Source organism: Cydia splendana, chromosome 18, assembly GCF_910591565.1.
Source record: "Cydia splendana chromosome 18, ilCydSple1.2, whole genome shotgun sequence".
NCBI lineage: Eukaryota > Metazoa > Arthropoda > Insecta > Lepidoptera > Tortricidae > Cydia > Cydia splendana.
In genome coordinates, this window is record NC_085977.1 from 15,728,051 (window position 1) to 15,750,091 (window position 22,041).

The following is a 22,041-nucleotide window of genomic DNA, read 5'->3' on the forward strand; positions in this document are numbered from 1 at the left end:
TCTCGGAGTCCTCTATGACATTCGGTCGAGCACCCCCCACCTATCTCGCACCGTTTAAAAGTTGCCATACAAAATAAAAGTGGCCATTTTTCCAACAATTGAAGCATTTTTCCAAAAATTTTTTTTTCGTAGGAATCTAGGGGACCCCGAGATTCCGTGACCAAAATTTCAGCGCGCTAGGACAAACTTGAAAAAATTAAAAAAAAAAAGTCGGCCATTTTGAAAAAAAAATGGTGGCGTCAAAAACTGCCAGGGTCCCTCTATGACATTTGGTCGAGCACCCCCCACCTAGGTTTCACCGTTACGCCAGGCCGTTGAACATTTTTCTGACCGGAAGCGGTAGACCAAAAGTCGGAATTTTCTGGAGGTCGTGAGACCGCCCTCTATACGACCGTACCATAGTCAAATACCCCACGAACCTCCTTCTGGGAGAACAATCGTGTCAATTAATCAGTCGTGTTGCAGCTTTAAATAAGATTAACTAGATTTTGCCCTGTGCGCGGGGCCCGAGGGCCCCGCGGTGCGCGTGTTGTTTGTTGTTGGTACTGTTGTTTGTGCTGTTGTTTTAGGTAATGTTGTTGGTGCTGTTGTTGGTGTTGTTATTTGTGCTATAGTTTTGTTTTCCAAAGAGAAAAAGAAATGAAGTTGTACTTGTGCTAGAAAGAAAAGGTCCGCATGCGAGCACTTCATTCCCGCAGCTCGGCCTTCGGCCTCGCGTGCTTGGGAACTCGTAAGGGACGCTCCGGGCCTTCGGCCCTACGCGGAGCTCGGCCTTCGGCCTTCGCTGGGTTTCGAAGCCTACGGCCTTCGGCCCGCCGTTTCGCTTGTCTAAGACACTTTTCCTATTGGGTCGTGTTTAAGCTCCAACTTCCCCCTCTCGTGTGACGCTTCGGGCCTTCGGCCCTACGCGGAGCTCGGCCTTCGGCCTTCGCGAGCCTCGACGCTTCGCCGTCGGGCCTTCGGCCCGCCGGCTTCGCTTATCAAGACAGTTGACTTTGTAGAACGCTTGGGGGAACTGCATTCACGCAGCTCGGCCTTCGGCCTCGCGTTTTGGGAGTCGGGGTGGAGGCTCCGGGCCTTCGGCCCTCCGCCGGGGTCGGCCTTCGGCCTCCCGGCGTGAAGCTCGCCCTTCGGGCTCGCTTAACACACTTTTTGTATAGAATTTTGCTTTGTTGGTCATTCCCGCAGGTCGGCCTTCGGCCTCGCGCAAAATTACTGGGGGTGGGGCACGCTTGGACATTCGGGGTGAAGCTCCGGGCCTGACGGCCCTCCGCGGGGTCGGCCTTCGGCCTCCCGGCCTGAAGCTCGCCCTTCGGGCTCGCTTAACCTACTTGGAAATTTGAATTTTGCCCGTGTCCGCCGCCATTTTGGATTTTTCCAAAATTTTTTTTTCACATGGTAATCTTGGGCCCCCTAGCTCGCCGCATGCCAAATCTCAGCGCGCTCGGACCAACTTGAAAAAAAAAAAAAAAAAAAGTCGGCCCGTTTGAAAATTTTTAAATGCAGTTTGTTTTGTCTCGGGGCCCTCTATGACATTCGGTCGAGCACCCCCCACCTATCTCGCACCGTTTAAAAGTTGCCATACAAAATAAAAGTGGCCATTTTTTCCGCCATCTTGGATTTTTTCGAAAAAATTTTTTTCCATACGAATCTAGAGAACCCCGAGATTCCGTGACCAAAATTTCAGCGCGCTAGGACAAACTTGAAAAAATTAAAAAAAAAAGTCGTTCATTTTGAAAAAAAAAATGGCGGCGTCAAAAACTGCCAGGGTCCCTCTATGACATTTGGTCGAGCACCCCCCACCTAGGTTTCACCGTTACGCCAGGCCGTTGAACATTTTTCTGACCGGAAGCGGTAGACCAAAAGTCGGAATTTTCTGGAGGTCACGAGACCGCCCTCTATACGACCGTACCAAAGTCAAATACCCCACGAACCCCCTTCTGGGAGAACAATCGTGTCAATTAATCAGTCGTGTTGCAGCTTTAAATAAGATTAACTAGTATTTGCCCTGTGCGCGGGGCCCGAGGGCCCCGCGGTGCGCGTGTTGTTTGTTGTTGGTACTATTGTTTGTGCTGTTGTTTTTGGTAATGTTGTTGGTGCTGTTGTTGGTGTTGTTATTTGTGCTATAGTTTTGTTTTCCAAAGAGAAAAAGAAATGAAGTTGTACTTGTGCTAGAAAGAAAAGGTCCGCATGCGAGCACTTCATTCCCGCAGCTCGGCCTTCGGCCTCGCGTGCTTGGGAACTCGTAAGGGACGCTCCGGGCCTTCGGCCCTACGCGGAGCTCGGCCTTCGGCCTTCGCTGGGTTTCGAAGCTCAGCGTCGGGCCTTCGGCCCGCCGCTTCGCTTATTAAAACACTTGGAGGGTTGGTTTTGCTTTGGGGGTAAGCGGGAAGTTGGAGCTTAAACACGACCCAATAGTAAAAGTGTCTTGACAACCTCACGTCGGGCCTACGGCCTTCGGCCTTCGGCCCGCCGTTTCGCTTGTCTAAGACACTTTTCCTATTGGGTCGTGTTTAAGCTCCAACTTCCCCCTCTCGTGTGACGCTTCGGGCCTTCGGCCCTACGCGGAGCTCGGCCTTCGGCCTTCGCGAGCCTCGACGCTTCGCCGTCGGGCCTTCGGCCCGCCGGCTTCGCTTATCAAGACAGTTGACTTTGTAGAACGCTTGGGGGAACTGCATTCACGCAGCTCGGCCTTCGGCCTCGCGTTTTGGGAGTCGGGGTGGAGGCTCCGGGCCTTCGGCCCTCCGCCGGGGTCGGCCTTCGGCCTCCCGGCATGAAGCTCGCCCTTCGGGCTCGCTTAACACACTTTTTGTATAGGATTTTGCTTTGTTGGTCATTCCCGCAGCTCGGCCTTCGGCCTCGCCCAAAATTACTGGGGGTGGGGCACGCTTGGACATTCGGGGTGAAGCTCCGGGCCTGACGGCCCTCCGCGGGGTCGGCCTTCGGCCTCCCGGCCTGAAGCTCGCCCTTCGGGCTCGCTTAACCTACTTGGAAATTTGAATTTTGCCCGTGTCCGCCGCCATTTTGGATTTTTCCAAAATTTTTTTTTCACATGGTAATCTTGGGCCCCCTAGCTCGCCGCATGCCAAATCTCAGCACGCTCGGACCAACTTGAAAAAGAAAAAAAAAAAAAGTCGGCCATTTTGAAAATTTTTAAATGCAGTTTGTTTTGTCTCGGGGCCCTCTATGACATTTGGTCGAGCACCCCCCACCCATCTCGCACCGTTTAAAAGTTGCCATACAAAATTAAAATGACCATTATTTCCGCCATCGTGGATTTTTTCCGATTTTTTTTTTTTTCATAGGAATCTAGAGGCCTCTATCTCTCGCCATGCAAAATCTCAGCGCGCTCGAACCAACTTGAAAAAATTAAAAAAAAAAAGTCGGCCCGTTTGAATTTTTTGAAATGCAGTTTGTTTTGCCTCGGGGCCCTCTATGACATTTGGTCGAGCACCCCCCACCTATCTCGCACCGTTTAAAAGTTGCCATACAAAATAAAAGTGGCCATTTTTTCCGCCATCTTGGATTTTTTCGAAATTTTTTTTCCCCATACGAATCTAGAGGACCCCGAGATTCCGTGACCAAAATTTCAGCGCGCTAGGACAAACTTGAAAAAATTAAAAAAAAAAAGTCGGCCATTTTGAAAAAAAAATGGCGGCGTCAAAAACTGCCAGGGTCCCTCTATGACATTTGGTCGAGCACCCCCCACATAGGTTTCACCGTTACGCCGGGCCGTTGAACATTTTTCTGACCGGAAGCGGTAGACCAAAAGTCGGATTTTTCTGGAGGTCACCAGACCGCCCTCTATACGACCGTACCAAACTCAAATACCCCACGAACCCCCTTCCGGGAGAACAATCGTGTCAATCAGTCAGTCGGATTGCGGCTTTAAATAAGATTAACTAGTATTTGCCCTGTGCGCGGGGCCCGAGGGCCCCGCGGTGCGCGTGTTGTTTGTTGTTGGTACTATTGTTTGTGCTGTTGTTTTTGGTAATGTTGTTGGTGCTGTTGTTGGTGTTGTTATTTGTGCTATAGTTTTGTTTTCCAAAGAGAAAAAGAAATGAAGTTGTACTTGTGCTAGAAAGAAAAGGTCCGCATGCGAGCACTTCATTCCCGCAGCTCGGCCTTCGGCCTCGCGTGCTTGGGAACTCGTAAGGGACGCTCCGGGCCTTCGGCCCTACGCGGAGCTCGGCCTTCGGCCTTCGCTGGGTTTCGAAGCTCAGCGTCGGGCCTTCGGCCCGCCGCTTCGCTTATTAAAACACTTGGAGGGTTGGTTTTGCTTTGGGGGGTAAGCGGGAAGTTGGAGCTTAAACACGACCCAATAGTAAAAGTGTCTTGACAACCTCACGTCGGGCCTACGGCCTTCGGCCTTCGGCCCGCCGTTTCGCTTGTCTAAGACACTTTTCCTATTGGGTCGTGTTTAAGCTCCAACTTCCCCCTCTCGTGTGACGCTTCGGGCCTTCGGCCCTACGCGGAGCTCGGCCTTCGGCCTTCGCGAGCCTCGACGCTTCGCCGTCGGGCCTTCGGCCCGCCGGCTTCGCTTATCAAGACAGTTGACTTTGTAGAACGCTTGGGGGAACTGCATTCACGCAGCTCGGCCTTCGGCCTCGCGTTTTGGGAGTCGGGGTGGAGGCTCCGGGCCTTCGGCCCTCCGCCGGGGTCGGCCTTCGGCCTCCCGGCATGAAGCTCGCCCTTCGGGCTCGCTTAACACACTTTTTGTATAGGATTTTGCTTTGTTGGTCATTCCCGCAGCTCGGCCTTCGGCCTCGCCCAAAATTACTGGGGGTGGGGCACGCTTGGACATTCGGGGTGAAGCTCCGGGCCTGACGGCCCTCCGCGGGGTCGGCCTTCGGCCTCCCGGCCTGAAGCTCGCCCTTCGGGCTCGCTTAACCTACTTGGAAATTTGAATTTTGCCCGTGTCCGCCGCCATTTTGGATTTTTCCAAAATTTTTTTTTCACATGGTAATCTTGGGCCCCCTAGCTCGCCGCATGCCAAATCTCAGCACGCTCGGACCAACTTGAAAAAGAAAAAAAAAAAAAGTCGGCCATTTTGAAAATTTTTAAATGCAGTTTGTTTTGTCTCGGGGCCCTCTATGACATTTGGTCGAGCACCCCCCACCCATCTCGCACCGTTTAAAAGTTGCCATACAAAATTAAAATGACCATTATTTCCGCCATCGTGGATTTTTTCCGATTTTTTTTTTTTTCATAGGAATCTAGAGGCCTCTATCTCTCGCCATGCAAAATCTCAGCGCGCTCGAACCAACTTGAAAAAATTAAAAAAAAAAAGTCGGCCCGTTTGAATTTTTTGAAATGCAGTTTGTTTTGCCTCGGGGCCCTCTATGACATTTGGTCGAGCACCCCCCACCTATCTCGCACCGTTTAAAAGTTGCCATACAAAATAAAAGTGGCCATTTTTTCCGCCATCTTGGATTTTTTCGAAATTTTTTTTCCCCATACGAATCTAGAGGACCCCGAGATTCCGTGACCAAAATTTCAGCGCGCTAGGACAAACTTGAAAAAATTAAAAAAAAAAAGTCGGCCATTTTGAAAAAAAAATGGCGGCGTCAAAAACTGCCAGGGTCCCTCTATGACATTTGGTCGAGCACCCCCCACATAGGTTTCACCGTTACGCCGGGCCGTTGAACATTTTTCTGACCGGAAGCGGTAGACCAAAAGTCGGATTTTTCTGGAGGTCACCAGACCGCCCTCTATACGACCGTACCAAACTCAAATACCCCACGAACCCCCTTCCGGGAGAACAATCGTGTCAATCAGTCAGTCGGATTGCGGCTTTAAATAAGATTAATAACTAGATTTTGCCCTGTGCGCGGGGCCCGAGGGCCCCGCGGTGCGCGTGTTGTTGTTTGTGCTGTTGTTGGTATTGTTGTTTATGTGTTGTTGTTGTTGGTGCTGTTGTTTGTGCTGTTGTTGGTGCCGTAGTTTTGTTTTCCAAAGGGAAAGAGAAATGAATTTCTACTTTTGTTAGGACGGAAAGATCCGCGTGCGAGCACTTCATTCCCGCAGCTCGGCCTTCGGCCTCGCGTGCATGGGAAATCTAAAGGGACGCTCCGGGCCTTCGGCCCTACGCGGAGCTCGGCCTTCGGCCTTCGCTGGGTTCCGAAGCTCAGCGTCGGGCCTTCGGCCCGCCGCTTCGCTTATTAAAACACTTAGAGGGTTGGTTTTGCTTTGGGGGGTAAGCGGGAAGTTGGAGCTTAAACACGACCCAATAGTAAAAGTGTCGTGTGGGTCGTGTTTAAGCTCCAACTTCCCCCTCTCGTGTGACGCTTCGGGCCTTCGGCCCTACGCGGAGCACGGCCTTCGGCCTTCGCGAGCCTCGACGCTTCGCCGTCGGGCCTTCGGCCCGCCGGCTTCGCTTATCAAGACAGTTGACTTTGTAGACCGCTTGGAGGAACTGCATTTACGCAGCTCGGCCTTCGGCCTCGCGTTTTGGGAGTCGGGGTGGCGGCTCCGGGCCTTCGGCCCTCCGCCGGGGTCGGCCTTCGGCCTCCCGGCGTGAAGCTCGCCCTTCGGGCTCGCTTAACACACTTTTTGTATAGGATTTTGCTTTGTTCGTCATTCCCGCAGCTCGGCCTTCGGCCTCGCCCAAAATTACTGGGGGTGGGGCACGCTTGGACATTCGGGGTGAAGCTCCGGGCCTGACGGCCCTCCGCGGGGTCGGCCTTCGGCCTCCCGGCCTGAAGCTCGCCCTTCGGGCTCGCTTAACCTACTTGGAAATTTGACTATTGCCCGTGCCCGCGCCGTTTTGGACTTTTCCAAAAAATTTTTTTCACATGGTAATCTTGGGCCCCCAGGCTCGCCGCATGCCAAATCTCAGCGCGCTCGGACCAACTTGAAAAAAAAAAAAAAAAAAGAGTCGGCCATTTTGAAAAATTTTAAATGCAGTTTTATTTCTCTCGGGGCCCTCTATGACATTTGGTCGAGCACCCCCCACCTATCACGCACCGTTTAAAAGTTGCCATACAAAATTAAAATGACCATTATTTCCGCCATCCTGGATTTTTTCCAAAAATTTTTTTTTTCATAGGAATCTAGAGGCCTCTATCTCTCGCCATGCAAAATCTCAGCGCGCTCGGACCAACTTGAAAAAATTAAAAAAAAAAAGTCGGCCCGTTTGAAAATTTTTAAATGCAGTTTGTTTTGTCTCGGGGCCCTCTATGACATTCGGTCGAGCACCCCCCACCTATCTCGCACCGTTTAAAAGTTGCCATACAAAATAAAAGTGGCCATTTTTTCCGCCATCTTGGATTTTTTCGAAATTTTTTTTCCCCATACGAATCTAGAGGACCCCGAGATTCCGTGACCAAAATTTCAGCGCGCTAGGACAAACTTGAAAAAATTAAAAAAAAAAAGTCGGCCATTTTGAAAAAAAAATGGTGACGTCAAAAACTGCCAGGGTCCCTCTATGACATTTGGTCGAGTACCCCCCACCTAGGTTTCACCGTTACGCCAGGCCGTTGAACATTTTTCTGACCGGAAGCGGTAGACCAAAAGTCGGAATTTTCTGGAGGTCGTGAGACCGCCCTCTATACGACCGTACCATAGTCAAATACCCCACGAACCTCCTTCTGGGAGAACAATCGTGTCAATTAATCAGTCGTGTTGCAGCTTTAAATAAGATTAATAATTATTAATTATTAAATTATTACATTAAATTAAATTAATTAAAACTTTCTTCGACCGTTTTGATTATCTTTTTTATTTATGACATTAATAAGATTCTGACTTTTGACAAATGTCATCATTGCCGCACATTTTCAAACAAATTGTCAAAAGCACTGCCAATGATTAATACAGTATGTTTCTTTTTGTTGTCGATTATTGGAATTAACTTTTGTTTGATAATTTAATGTTTTATCTTTTGTTCTAATTAAAAAGAAATTACCGTTAGAGCATTTCTGAGAAGTAACCCTATGTGGGATTTCAGGGTTTGTCCAATGGCTAAGGTCACCCTGTATTTAAAAACGTAAACGTTAAAGTTTTTGGGATATATGTATAGTAGACTATTTATACTCCACATTGATACCATAAGAAGTTAATAAAACTGCCTGAAAGTTAGAGAGGACTATGGAGGAGATTACTGTTTACTAGCTTTTGACTTAACTCCTGGCCCCTGTTTCACCAACGTGACAGGTGCGACGAATTGTAAAATCACTGTTGCTGACGTCACAGGCATCCATGAACTACGGTTACCGCTTACCATCGGGCGGGCCGTATTCCTGTTTGCCACCATCATTGTATTATTAAAAAAAAACTTTATGATATCGGAAAAAAACAGATATTTCTCTTGCTAAGTTTATGACAATTGTCACAGAAACACTGCAATTGTCACGAAATTCCGACATAACTCATTACCTGTCAAGAATTACCTACAATTCTTCTAGATCTTTGACAATTGTCAGAAACTTCACAGGAGAAATATCTGTTTTTTCCGATATAATAAAGTTTTTTTTAAATAATACAATGATGGTGGCAAACAGGAATACGGCCCGCCCGATGGTAAGTGGTAATCGTAGCCCATGGATGCCTGTGACGTCAGCGATAGTGATTTTACAATTCGTCGCACCTGTCACCGATGTGAAATTGGGGCCTGGCCTCTATTTCACTACGGTGGCAGGTGCGACACTTGTCGACATCACAGTTGGTACTGACGTTACAGGCCTCCATAGGCTACGGTAACCGCTTACCATCAGACGGGCGGTGTGCTTGTTTGCCACCAACATGTTAATAAAATAAAAACTCCATTATATCGCCAAATACTAAGTACTTATTTTGCGAAGCTAATGACAATTGTCACAAGAAACACGACAATTGTCGGTAATTCTTGACAGCAAATGAGTTCTGTGTAACACTATATGAGTAAAATGAATATAGGCGTGGAATCGAATGTATTTGCAGCTAACAAAATGCCAATGTTTGTTCAGCTACCTGTTCACCTGTTTAAATTGCTTATTATCAATTTAGATCCGGATTTTAAACCTGGCTGACATCGGATAGCCATTTATATTGATGTCAATGGTGTTGGTGAATATTTTAATTCATTCGGGCGAAAACCGGAAGGTTGGTTGGGTATCATAAAATGTTCATGGAGAGAAATTGTAAAGGCCCCAGTACACAATGGGCCATTGCCGGCCACTCCAAGGGACGCAGCCATGCGGTAGAATGAGATAGCAATATCATTTGCTCCCTCTAACGCATAAATGCGTCCCTTGGAATGGCCGGCGATGGCCCATTGTGTACTGGGGCCTTAAGATATGGTATTGTAATCAACAACTGCAAAGTTTTTTTTACATCGGTTTGTGGCAAATACTGTTTAGTTTATCTTTATTTTAAAACGAAAATTGTCAACTTGCATGTTTTCTCCACTGTACACAGAATAAGTAATGACGTTACTATATCTCATATGTTCAGAATATTACTTGAATAAACTTATTATCCTATATAAAATGTGTGTTTTTATATTTCTAAACCCAGTTTCTAAGTAGATTGCACATACATTATAGTCACATTAAAATTCCATTTTGCGAAATAAAGAATTCAACATTTAACTTTGCAAAAGTAGATAATTGTTATTAGAATATTTTCTAAAAGCAATAAAAATAGATTAGGTTAGATTCGAGCTACAATGACATTAGGTTGGGTTCAAGGTAAGGTTGCAGGGCCTCAACAAGGGGAAAAAAAGGGGGAGGGACTGTTGGCCTGGCTAAGTGAGCCAGAACTCACCCACTACTCCCTACTACTGCCGTAAGCAGGTAATGAATTCCCAATGTATTAGGTATAGGTTTAATAAATTATAAATATATTTCATTAATAACATAATAATATACAAATATGTAAAAGCATAAAGTAATAAATAAGCCTACAGTAATCACGTATACCGGTCCCACGGATGCGGATGTTGCTTACATAATCTCGTCTGTCAAGGAGTTTCGGCAGGAAAGGCCTTGGCAGACTTATATATTCATGAAATGAGGGTTCATACCTACCGACTGGAATTGGTTTCATGGCGGTATCAGATGGGTTAGTGTACGGTAACCGATGGTCATCTTGCTTATAATCTCGTCTGCCAAGGTGTTTCGGCAGGAAAAACCTTGGCAGACTTATATATTCCTAAAATGGGGGTTCATACCTACCGAATGGAATTGGTTTCATGGTGGTATCAGATGGGTTAGTGTAGGGTAACCGATGGCGACCTTGCTTACATAATCTCGTCTGCCATGGTGTTTCGGCAGGAAAAGCCTTGGCAGACTTATATATTCCTGACATGAGAGTTCATACCTACCGACTGGCATTGGTTTCATGGTGGTATCAGATGGGTTAATTTAGGGGTCCCGATGGTCACCTTTGAGAGCGTCTGCCAAGCACTTCCGGCAAAAAAAATAGTGGCAGACTTCGCTTTTCTGTGTCTACATGTAAATTTCTAACTGCTGCCATAACTACTATCTCGGTATCAGATGGGTTAAATCAGCCCCTTTTTTCGCACCGGAAGTGGCCTTCTTTTTCGTACTTTCGGCAAGTTCCGCCGTGGCAGACTATCGAATTCGGACTTAGCATAACTTTTCTGGGAAACCATTGTGCATTTCATCGTGGTATCAAGTCGGTTAGAAATTTTGCGGCCGGCTCTTCTACCATAAAGAAAGACTAGTAAAGACGCGGTGGCCAGCGGGCGGCAGACGCGGGCGGCGGGGGGACGCCGCACGCGGCGGGCGAAAACGACCACTCCCGAGCATTTCCGAACATACCATTCAGACGCCGCGGGCGGCGGGCCGCTGTCGGCCGCGGGCGGCGGGTGAAAACGACCCCGGCCTAATAGTTATTGGAAGTGCATCGGTGTACCTACGCTGTCGGTATATTTTTTATGCTTTCGAACTTGTTTAGTGTATACACACATTTAATATTTACAATCAAATTAATCTTTGATTTGTTTGTTTGGTTCGCTTGCGCCAATATTGGCGTGTTTTTTGTGACGTGAGTGACGATTTTGTATATAACGTTCAAAGGCATACAATGAGCATACAGTGAGATTTGGTTGATAGGGTGCCTACGTAAATAATCTAGATTATTAATTTTATTTATTTGTAAAGTACAGTCGAAGTCAAATAAATTGTAAATAAACAAGAATATTAAAGATAGCTCCAGGGTATTTAAAGCATAAATTATAATTATAAATACACTGATTTCATTTTCAACTTCGTATATATCTTGTTTATTCAACATAATCAAACTCATTTGAGGGTGAAATTCGAAGTAGTCATGCGTCATGTTGTGTTCTAACCAAGTTCTAACTCATCTTGATATATGAATACAGTAATTTTAAAATGAATTTGCATCAATACCTCTGTTTCTAGTTTTTTAAGGTCCGGTTTTTATTCCATTGCCAAAGTATTCAGTCCATGGGTTTCATCCAATAGCCCAGTACATTTTAACACTTTCGCAACCAGGCAAAATTTTAAACAATACCCCAGAAACCGACAGTACTCGCTAGTCGGGCAACGACGTGCAACTCAATGCCGCACGCCGCGAACCCGCTAGTCGGGCAAGCGGCGGACGCTCAGGGCTGTGCCAAGTAACTTTCGTATAAGTACGTGGATAAAATTAAATCTGCTGTCTCATCTGTTTAGGCTCCCCGTTTTATGAATTATCACAATGCATTCAGTGTAGTGTAGTAAATAAAGGTAGTGGACCCCGCAGTAATTCCTCAGCCAGAAAAAACTTTACAGTATGATAAAGTATCAATAAATAAAAAGTATTGTATAAATTTCCAAAGAATAATAATAATAGAATTAAAGTAAATACCTAAAGTCTTATATCGTTAATATCTTTTTACGGAAAAATGCTCCGTTCAAACTTTCTTCACCAGACATATTCATGTAACGTATTGCAACAATATATGAAATATCAAAAAAATATCCCAGCAGAAATACCAGTATTAATAAAATAAAATTTTTTGGCGTGTCTTGGACCGGAAAATTGCTCAGTCTATTTTTTTCACTGGAATGCCATTTTATTGCCGTTTTATACCTACAAAATGAAAATCTAAAAATTTTCCACTCTCAGTTTTTAATAGTTCTATAATACATACATTTCGATACGCATTTTTTTTGGATTTTTTTACCCACTGCGCCAAATTATATTCTAAGAACATATAAGAAGAAAAAAATGACAGAGCAATTTTCCGATGAAAATGAGCGTCAAAAAAAGGAAGTATCATAAAAAAATATTCTCATGTTTGACAAAACTTTTAGATTTTTTTCTAGTATCACATACTGATACAAATAACTTATTTTGTAAAATAATTTTGGACTGAGGAATTACTCGGTTCAATATATAATCAGATTTGTGTTTTTACCTAACTTAGGAGTGTTTTTTTTTTGGATATTTATAATGTTAGTCTCGGCTCATACTATACAATAACTAAGCTAAATTTCATCGACTGAGAAATTAATGCATGGGTCTCCATACAACAACTTGCTTCATTTACTACACTAGTGGGGCAGTAGGAAATGAATAAAATCACACAAAGCCAAATCATCAACAGGCTAAACCACAAAGTCCAGTAAGAAAGCAGAAATCACAGTTGTCCAAAAAACAAGCCGAGTCATCAAAATGAAAATTAACACAACACAACAACGTCCGAAGCACATCACAAACCATTACGGAATGGCTCCGATTGCAATTTTACACCGAGACCGGGTTGAAAAAAACCCGGGTCGCAAACTTCAAATAGATAAGGGATGGTAAACAACATCTCCAGGGTTAAGTGTATGATCACAGTAACTACATTCTTTTGTCAAAGAAGTTGCGACTTTATTGTATGTGTACGAACGTACTAATTATCGTAACTATTCAAAGCTACTTGTTACGTTTTGCTTCCATGCAGTTGCAGTGCAGTGCTATTTTATGATGACTGACCTATTGTCTTTTTCTGAGAACTGCCGCTTAGAAGTTAGAATGTTGTTAGGTACTTACTTGAATTTCTTGGTTTATTTTTCTCCGAATTTTGTTTCACAAAAATCATCCTATGAGTACTCATGAAATAGATGTATACCTATACTTACTAAATATTCGTAAACACAAATTAGGTTGTACGATTTACGAAAATTCTAACTCCTATTGATACATACCCGTGTATGCAATTTCACGTAACCAACTAATAAGATTACGATATTATTAAGTTTACGAGTGCCCGAGAGTCGGGTACGCGGTGTCGAATGTGTGTGTTAACACAGTCGGGTACGCGGTGTCGAATGTGTTAACACACACATTCGACACCGCGTACCCGACTCTCGGGCACTCGTAAACTTTACTCAGATGCCGGCATACCCGCTAGTCGGGCAAGAGCTATAAACCTACACGCGACGCCGAAGTGCCCGACAGGCGGGCAAGCATTGCATCTTCACTACCTCAGGGCTGCCACTAACAGAAAAAATTGTAAGTCTTCTGATTATTATGTGGTCGAAAAGTTGGTACAGTTGATTATTATATTTTATTACTTCACTTTGTATTTTTATTTACTTTACCTAATGTGATTACAAAATAAAAATTCTTATTAGTTGGTTACGTGAAATTGCATACACGGGTATGTATCAATAGGAGTTAGAATTTTCGTAAATCGTACAACCTAATTTGTGTTTACGAATATTTAGTAAGTATAGGTATACATCTATTTCATGAGTACTCATAGGATGATTTTTGTGAAACAAAATTCGGAGAAAAATAAACCAAGAAATTCAACTAAGTACCTAACAACATTCTAACTTCTAAGCGGCAGTTCTCAGAAAAAGACAATAGGTCAGTCATCATAAAATAGCACTGCACTGCAACTGCATGGAAGCAAAACGTAACAAGTAGCTTTGAATAGTTACGATAATTAGTACGTTCGTACACATACAATAAAGTCGCAACTTCTTTGACAAAAGAATGTAGTTACTGTGATCATACACTTAACCCTGGAGATGTTGTTTACCATCCCTTATCTATTTGAAGTTTGCGACCCGGTTTTTTTTAAACCCGGTCTCGGTGTAAAATTGCAATCGGAGCCATTCCGTAATGGTTTGTGATGTGCTTCGGACGTTGTTGTGTTGTGTTAATTTTCATTTTGACGACTCGGCTTGTTTTTTGGACAACTGTGATTTCTGCTTTCTTACTGGACTTTGTGGTTTAGCCTGTTGATGATTTGGCTTTGTGTGATTTTATTCATTTCCTACTGCTACACTGAATGCATTGTGATAATTCATAAAACGGGGAGCCTAAACAGATGAGACAGCAGATTTAATTTTATCCACGTACTTATACGAAAGTTACTTGGCACAGCCCTGAGCGTCCGCCGCTTGCCCGACTAGCGGGTTCGCGGCGTGCGGCATTGAGTTGCACGTCGTTGCCCGACTAGCGAGTACTGTCGGTTTCTGGGGTATTGTTTGAAATTTTGCCTGGTTGCGAAAGTGTTAAATATATCAATAGTCCTTACACCCTGGCACCCTACTAGCTTTGCGTGAGTCCCATGACATGGACAAGGGCACCATCCACTCGATTTACACCTTTACATTAGTTACATTACATTAAATAGCTACACCCGACGACACCCTCGCGCCCTCCCACCTTCTGGGCACCAGCAGAGATGCTGGCCATGCCGCGTCCATGGCAGAAGACCTTAAACGCCGCAAATATGCCACCCTTGGCAGCAGGGGTCGGAAACCGGTATTTGCTGGTCCATACAAAAATACCGGTATTATTACGTTCTTTTTCGTTCTTTGGTTTATTATTTCGTTTTTAATGGGACAGTTTAATAATACAAAGTTGTTACCTAAATACACGATTCAGTCCTACGTAAAGAGCATAAAATAATTCAAAATATTGGGCTATATCAAGGTTTAAAAAAATGCTTGGCAGTAGTTATATTTTTAAGGCGTTTGGGGTCGAAACGCTGGGGCCGTGGGGGCCAAGCTTGCGCCGTATATACAGGCCTTAGCGGAGCGCCTTATAGATGCCACAAGGGACCAGAGGGCTGGCCAGTATTTTGCTCAACGCATTAGCATTGCCATACAACGTGGCAATGCGGCCAGCCTTCTGGGCACACTGCCCATCGGCAGTGACTTGGGGGACGTTTTTTATTTATAGGCTCTTTATTTTAAGTTTATTTAGTTTAGAGATAGTTTGTATTATTATTTTTAAGCTAATTTAATGTTTTATATTTAATAATATGTAATATCATTGATGTCTATAATAAAAGCTGTATTGTTTTACAATAGCTACATGTTGGCTTCGGCCCCGCGCACCTCTCCCGATAGTCCGAAACGCCATTGTTCCGTGAACTGGAAAATATTGTCTACACTTACCATTATTTAGATTGGCGTGCGCCACCCCGAAGGCCGCCAGAGCCAGCACCCGCAGCGCCGCCAGCATGATGGCCACCATCACATCACTGATCACATCACTCACTACACCAACACAGTCCGACACATCGGATCAGGCGAACATTTTCAAACGCGCTGTTTATTTTGAATTCCCGTTGCTCGCATCTGAAACAATAGGAAAGTGGAATTAGTTTGAGTATTCGAAAATGGAATAGACAAGCCATAGGGCGATTGTGCACTACAATGAATTTTACTGTCCGGCAGTCCGAGTTTTTACGGTCCGATATGGCACGCCATTAAATGTATATAGTAGCTTGTGCACTAGACGTAATTTTACCGTCCGACATTTCACTTTTCGCCATTCCGGACAGTTTTTTTCCGGTCCGAGATGACAGCTATGAAAAACGTGTTTATGCTTGTGCACTGCGTCTGGAATTAGTATCATTCATGACTTGGCCGGGCGGGGGCGGGCTAGGGGGGGGTGTGTGTTTCATGCTACTACGCCGCACCTGCGAGTAAAAAGACGGACAAGTGCACAAGCCAATCATCCGTTTCTTTCATGCCACTGCGCCGCACTTGCGAGTAAAAAGACGGACAAGTGCACAAGCCAATCATCCGTTGTTTTCATGCCATATCGGACCATGAAAACTCAGACTGCCGGACAGTAAAATTCATTGTAGTGCACAATCACCCGTAGACAAGCATTGTCTGTATCTTTAGGTATTTAAATAGAAGTAAACACAATTTACCCTCAAATGGGTCCTTAAGCTAGTTGAGAGTAGATGAAAACATAACATGATCAAATAATGTAGGTTAAAGTCAGGTCGTTCAGTGACAGATCTAAGCGCTTTAGTATTTGGTTGGTTAACCAATAAATGTTATAACTACCCGAAAATTTTCAAATAGTTTGTTTACTTTTATTTCAATACCTAAAGATAGAAAAGAGTAGGTATAGTGTCGTCTCACTATAGTCACTTTTGACACTGGCAGATCGTAATATGTATTATCTATAAATCCAGATCAAATTCCTAACCTGTTATTACAAACAGAATACGAGAATAAGTCTGAAGATCAAACAAGAATCATACAAATGTCAACGCTAATAACCTATAAAAGTGGGAGTGATACCCTAAAAACGATACATTTAATAATCCCAATAATTCACTAGAACACTAAAGCCCACACCTTTCAGACCTGGTTGTTAACGACTATAATTTATTGACTATTAACGCTGAACTCTGGAATGATTCATTAAGTGCTCGGTTATGACAGCGAGACAATGATATGTTTTTTTCCCACTTTTTGCTACTGGACAAGTTATTTTAAAAACAAGCGTAATGTGGTCGTGAGTTTTTTTCGTGGCTCAAATAGTTGTCCTGGCTGAAATTTAAGGGCACCCCACACTAGCGTGTCCCGAGCGTCGGTGTCTAGTCAGCGCTATGCAAAATGGCGTCGCTGCGCAGTTGCGCCAACGTTCCGTCGGGCAGCAGCCATACTGCCTGATTAGAACTTTAAGATACGTCAAAATTTTGCTAAAGATACGAAATCAATCGGATATGTCAGTGATAAAACTGACGTTTATTCAAACAAAGTTGGAGCCAGTTTAAAAAAAAAATTATTCAGACGAAATAAACCCAATTTGTACAGTTTTTTCTTCTGCCAAACTGCAGGACAGTTTGTTGTGTTGTTGTTATTCATAAATTGTTGTAGTTTTAGTAAGTATACTAAAGTTAATATATTAATCTTTCCCTTATGAAGCGCTGGTGGCCTAGCGGTAAGAGCGTGCGACTTTCAATCCGGAGGTCGCGGGTTCAAACCCCGGCTCGTACCAATGAGTTTTTCGGAACTTATGTACGAAATATCATTTGATATTTGCCAGTCGCTTTTCGGTGAAGGAAAACATCGTGAGGAAACCGGACTAATTCCCAATAAGGCCTAGTTTCCCCTCTGGGTTGGAAGGTCAGATGGCAGTCGCTTTCGTAAAAACTAGTGCCTACGTCAAATCATGGGATTAGTTGTCAAGCGGACCCCAGGCTCCCATGAGCCGTGGCAAAAATGCCGGGATAACGCGAGGAAGGAAGAAGATTAATCTTTCCCTTATAGTTTTATGTAGTTTCATCAAGGTTATATTTTATTTAAGTAAGTAAAGTAAAGTAAAGTAAAGTAAAAAATATTTTTATTGCACAGAAAGATTACAGTGGTAACAATACGAGTTTCTGGTAAGAGTTGTGCATAACCAACTTGACATTCAGAGATTCCAGGAGTCCCCGCACTAGGCTAGGCCTGTATCGCGGGAGGCCAGGCGGCTTAGCACGGTCGCGTTTTTATCCCTTGTCACCATACCTGTCACGTTCTAACAAGTATGTAAGTGCGAAAGGGACGCGCATAGTGATAGTCGATAAAAATGGAACCGTGCTGAGCCCGCAGATGTACATTGTATGTCATGCAAGTTAACTTAAGAGAGGAAAACTATGTATGTCTATCTGTTATTACATACATTACTATTAATTTTTGTTTCTAGGTTCAACTTTAGTATCAGTTATAATATCTTAGTCTAATCAGTTATTTTTATATCTAATTAAAGTCTTGAGTTAAACAGTTTTTAGAGTTATACAATTTTGAAATAAAGATTACAAGAGCTCTCAAGTTTTGTACATATTGCAGTCATAAACATAAATATAAGTAACAGAGACGATAAGAAAGAGTAACTTGCGCCGAAGAAAGAACAGTTCCAGTTTAACTGCGTAAATCAAGAAAGTTTATGTCCCTGACAGTTCTAACAGTATTTCTTCGACATGCTTCTTCCTGCTATACGCGAACATTTTCAAAGCAAGGGATATATTTTAAGGCAGTGAACAGAATGTTACTTTTCATATAATTTAAGACCTTTAGTTAGACGCTTCTTGCCACACCGAAGTTCGCAAAATAAGGGCCTCTTTCTCCTTTACTCCAATTAAGGCGTAAATTAGAGTGACAGAGAAAGTTGCCCGCAATTTGCGAACTTCGGTGTTTGCGGTAGGCCCTTTGGTGTCCGCGACTTAAAAAGACGCACGACTTAACCAACGTAATGTATTAAATATCGAATACATCATGGTCTAATAAAACATGGTCTTCTATTCCCAGAGTGACACAGGCCTACGTCACAATAACATGGCCGCTATTATATAGCGCTATCGCATATTATCATATAGCGCTGTCGCATGATGACGTAGGCTTGTGTCAGTTTGGTGACCTAGAAAAGACGGGAATAGAGTACCAGGCGGAGTATATTATTATACCATGGAATACATAAACTTTTTTACGTCTGATAGTTTGTCTTTAAGATTCAAAAATCATATAAATATTTATCCTGTTAAAATTTTGAGTATAACGAACCAACAAAATATGTATTAAAAACATAAACCAAATGAATTGACGAGACGTCAACTAATTCCGAGAATTTAAACGTTGAATTTCAAACCAGCAAGCTGTCCTATCCAACCGGTTACACGCCGATAACAACGTCACATCCAACCAACTAGTAAGTGAAATGCGTCACAATTTGCCAAGTCACCAGTTGCCAACGAAAATACGAAACCCAAGATAACGTTTGGCAAATTTCGAAATTGGAACTCGAGCACGAACCGCCGTTCATACAACACCGCGGCACCCTACACGTTCGAAAATTGAAATTTGGAAATTCGCGTCCGTTGGCTGTTTGATACCGGAATTATGCGAATTGATTCTGGAATGTTCGGGAACATACGGGATTAAAGATATATTCGAAGTGTAATCTCGAAATGGAAAATTTTGAAGAAATTCATATGTCGTTTCCACGTAGTTCGATGTTGGTAGAAATATTGACCGTTATGAAGCTAATATTTTTTTAATCCCAGCGTAAAAGCTGATCCACCCTCAAAAATATTAATTATTATTTATTAAGGCCCTATGAAACTACAAAATAATAATAATAAATAATTATATTGCTACGCTTGCTCCATGGCTAAAACAATTTTTAGCCGGCCCAAATTCGATCGCCAAACTAGGTCAAAGCAACCTTGTGCAACAAATTTTAACTGGAAAATCCCTTTTTAAAGCGTGAATAATTCGGCACATACTGTGTATGAAATATAAATTCTTATCTTTCCTGCGATTTTGATCAGATACTTAGTCTACTTTTTTTTTAACAAGCAGAAACGTCTCCGAACGATGCTATTAAGCTTAGAATAAATTTAAAAGTGGAAAAATTACTGTCTTGGGTGAGACTTGAACTCACGGCCTCTGGATCGATACCCCAGCGCTCTGCCATCTGAGCCACCAATCGATCCAGAGGCCGTGAGTTCAAGTCTCACCCAAGACAGTAATTTTTCCACTTTTAAATTTAGTCTACTTTGTTAGGGTTTTTTCTGTGCTGTACTTTCTGGTCGCTATTTAAGAAGCTTTCATCCGCAAAACTTCTTCTTTCTCGTTCCCTCATTGCTGAGAATCGCGACCGCCTGGGCATGTCTAAGTTACTTCTTAAAAGCTTGATGAAAGTCAAAATAGAATAAAGTATACGACTGTAGTTTAGGCACCCAAGTCGTTAACTATTATTCTGTTAAAGGAAAGTCCGTTTAGAGAACGTTTTGGACTCGATTGTTCAAAAGGCATAAAAAACTGATATAACCATCTGGCTCCAATTTCACCACGGTGACAGGTGCGACAATTGTAAAACATCACTGTTGCTGACGTCACAGGCATCCATGGGCTACGGTTACCGCATACTATCGGGCAGGCCGTATTCCTGTTTGCCACCATCATTGTTTTATTTAAAAAAACCTTATTATATCGAAAAAAAACAGATATTTCTCTTGCTTAGTTTATGACAATTGTCACAAGAAACACTACAATTGTCACGAAATTCCGACAAATAACTCATTACCTGTCAAGAATTACCTACAATTCTTCTAAATCTTGACAATTGTCAGAAACTTCGCAAAAGAAATATCTGTTTTTTTCCGATATTATAAAGTTTTTTTTAATAAAACAATGATGGTGGCAAACAGGAATACGGCCCGCCCGATGGTAAGCGGTAACCGTAGCCCATGGATGCCTGTTACGTCAGCAACAGTGATGTTTTACAATTGTCGCACCTGTCACCGTGGTGAAATTGGAGCCTGGGCATGTCTAAGTTATTAGGTACTTCTTAAAAACTTTATAATAAAGTATACGACTGTAGTTTAGGCACCCAAGTCGTTAACTATTATCCTGTTAAAGGAAAGTCCGTTTAGAGAACGTTTTGCACTCGATTGTTCAAAAGGCATAAATAACTAATATAACCATCTGGACCAGTAAAACAACAACATTGTAAATACCCAGTGCAATAAGCCGGAACGTCCAGACAGAACACGAAGGCGCAGCTAACTTTCAAAATTGGAATCGCCCGATTCTAAAACAGGAGCCATTTTTTTCCAGCCTCTACTTTTGACTGTTTTAAAATGAACCTTATTCTGATTGTTCTAAAGTTCGTTTTGTAACAGCACAGTTGAAAGATAAGATATTGCATGTTAACGCCGCATGTTGGCTACAAGGGCTTTTATTAATCCGCTTGTTGGATTGTTTTTCGGTATGTACGAGTTCTAGTCGTTATTTTGTTACTTGGTTATTGGCTTCTAGTACAAACACCAACACTCCTAACTGTACATCGGTGGACATTATTGCAAAAGGCATAAGGTCCACCGATGTACAGATTGTACAGTTAACAGTGTGGGCGATGGTGCCATTGTCGGTAGATACAAAGAGAATACTATCCTGTTAAAGCTTTGTACAGTGCAGTTACTTCATGTTTTAATCCGCGAGTGAACCTCTGGGCCCGATTCGGATTTTGTAATACACATCTATTAGACATCTTTTAGAGATCACTTAGATACGATAACGATATGTTTAAGATCTAACCTGTCAAATTTGACATTTGCGCGATTCTGGAGATACTGTTGAACGATTTCCACAGGATATGACTTAGAGATCCAATTCACATCTAATAGATATCTTACCTACTCTATCTAACGTAAAAGTGACATTGGTTGCCCGAATTGCGCTGCAAAAGAGAACTAGTTGATATCTAAACTATAACGTATCTAGAATGGATCTAGTACGTGTCGTCTCTTGTGAATATCTTGAAGTTCGAATACGGCAGTCTGTTTAATCAATCAATCAAAGCATTCATTTTTAGGCAACTAAGGCCCATATATACATACCTTACAAACTAACATATATACAACTAGTGGCTCTGTGAGCTGTAGACCTCGCGAGCAGAGCTTGAAATAACATGGTGCTAAGAGCTTTAAATACACCGTGTTTTTTTTTGATTTTCGTTAATTTCAAGGGTGCATTCCTGAGCTTAAATCAAGTAACTTTCTCAAAGACACCGATGTTCTAATTAAGTCCATTTCGGAGATAATCCATAATTTATTTTTTTACTATAAGGCCTCTACAAGCGTGTACACTTGCCTTAGGGCCGGCTTACATATTGATTAGTGTTTAGAATGAGTTCATACATGTGCTACTAAACTTAAGTACAATCTCGGTCGATTGATGTACGAAATGACATTGATATGTCACAGATTTCAATTGTTTGGTTGAGTTAAATGTAATGCCCGTGTTACAACAACGCTATATGCTACATTTAATTACTTTTTAAACAAAAAAA

At 43.0% G+C, this 22,041-nt stretch overlaps 1 protein-coding gene and 1 long non-coding RNA gene across 3 annotated transcripts in view; one reads left to right on the forward strand and one right to left on the reverse strand.

Annotated features, from left to right (window-relative positions):
• Positions 1 to 22,041, reverse strand: part of LOC134799089 (neural cell adhesion molecule 2-like) — a 460,169-nt gene that overhangs the window by 333,571 nt on the left and 104,557 nt on the right. For both annotated transcript variants that reach the window (XM_063771474.1, XM_063771475.1), the window contains exon 2: positions 15,357 to 15,539. In XM_063771474.1, coding sequence (XP_063627544.1) covers positions 15,357 to 15,435 — 79 coding nt within the window. In that variant the 5' untranslated portion in view covers positions 15,436 to 15,539. The remainder of the gene's footprint in view (positions 1 to 15,356; positions 15,540 to 22,041) is intronic.
• Positions 1 to 22,041, forward strand: part of LOC134799167 (uncharacterized) — a 514,174-nt gene that overhangs the window by 126,380 nt on the left and 365,753 nt on the right. The window lies entirely within an intron of this gene.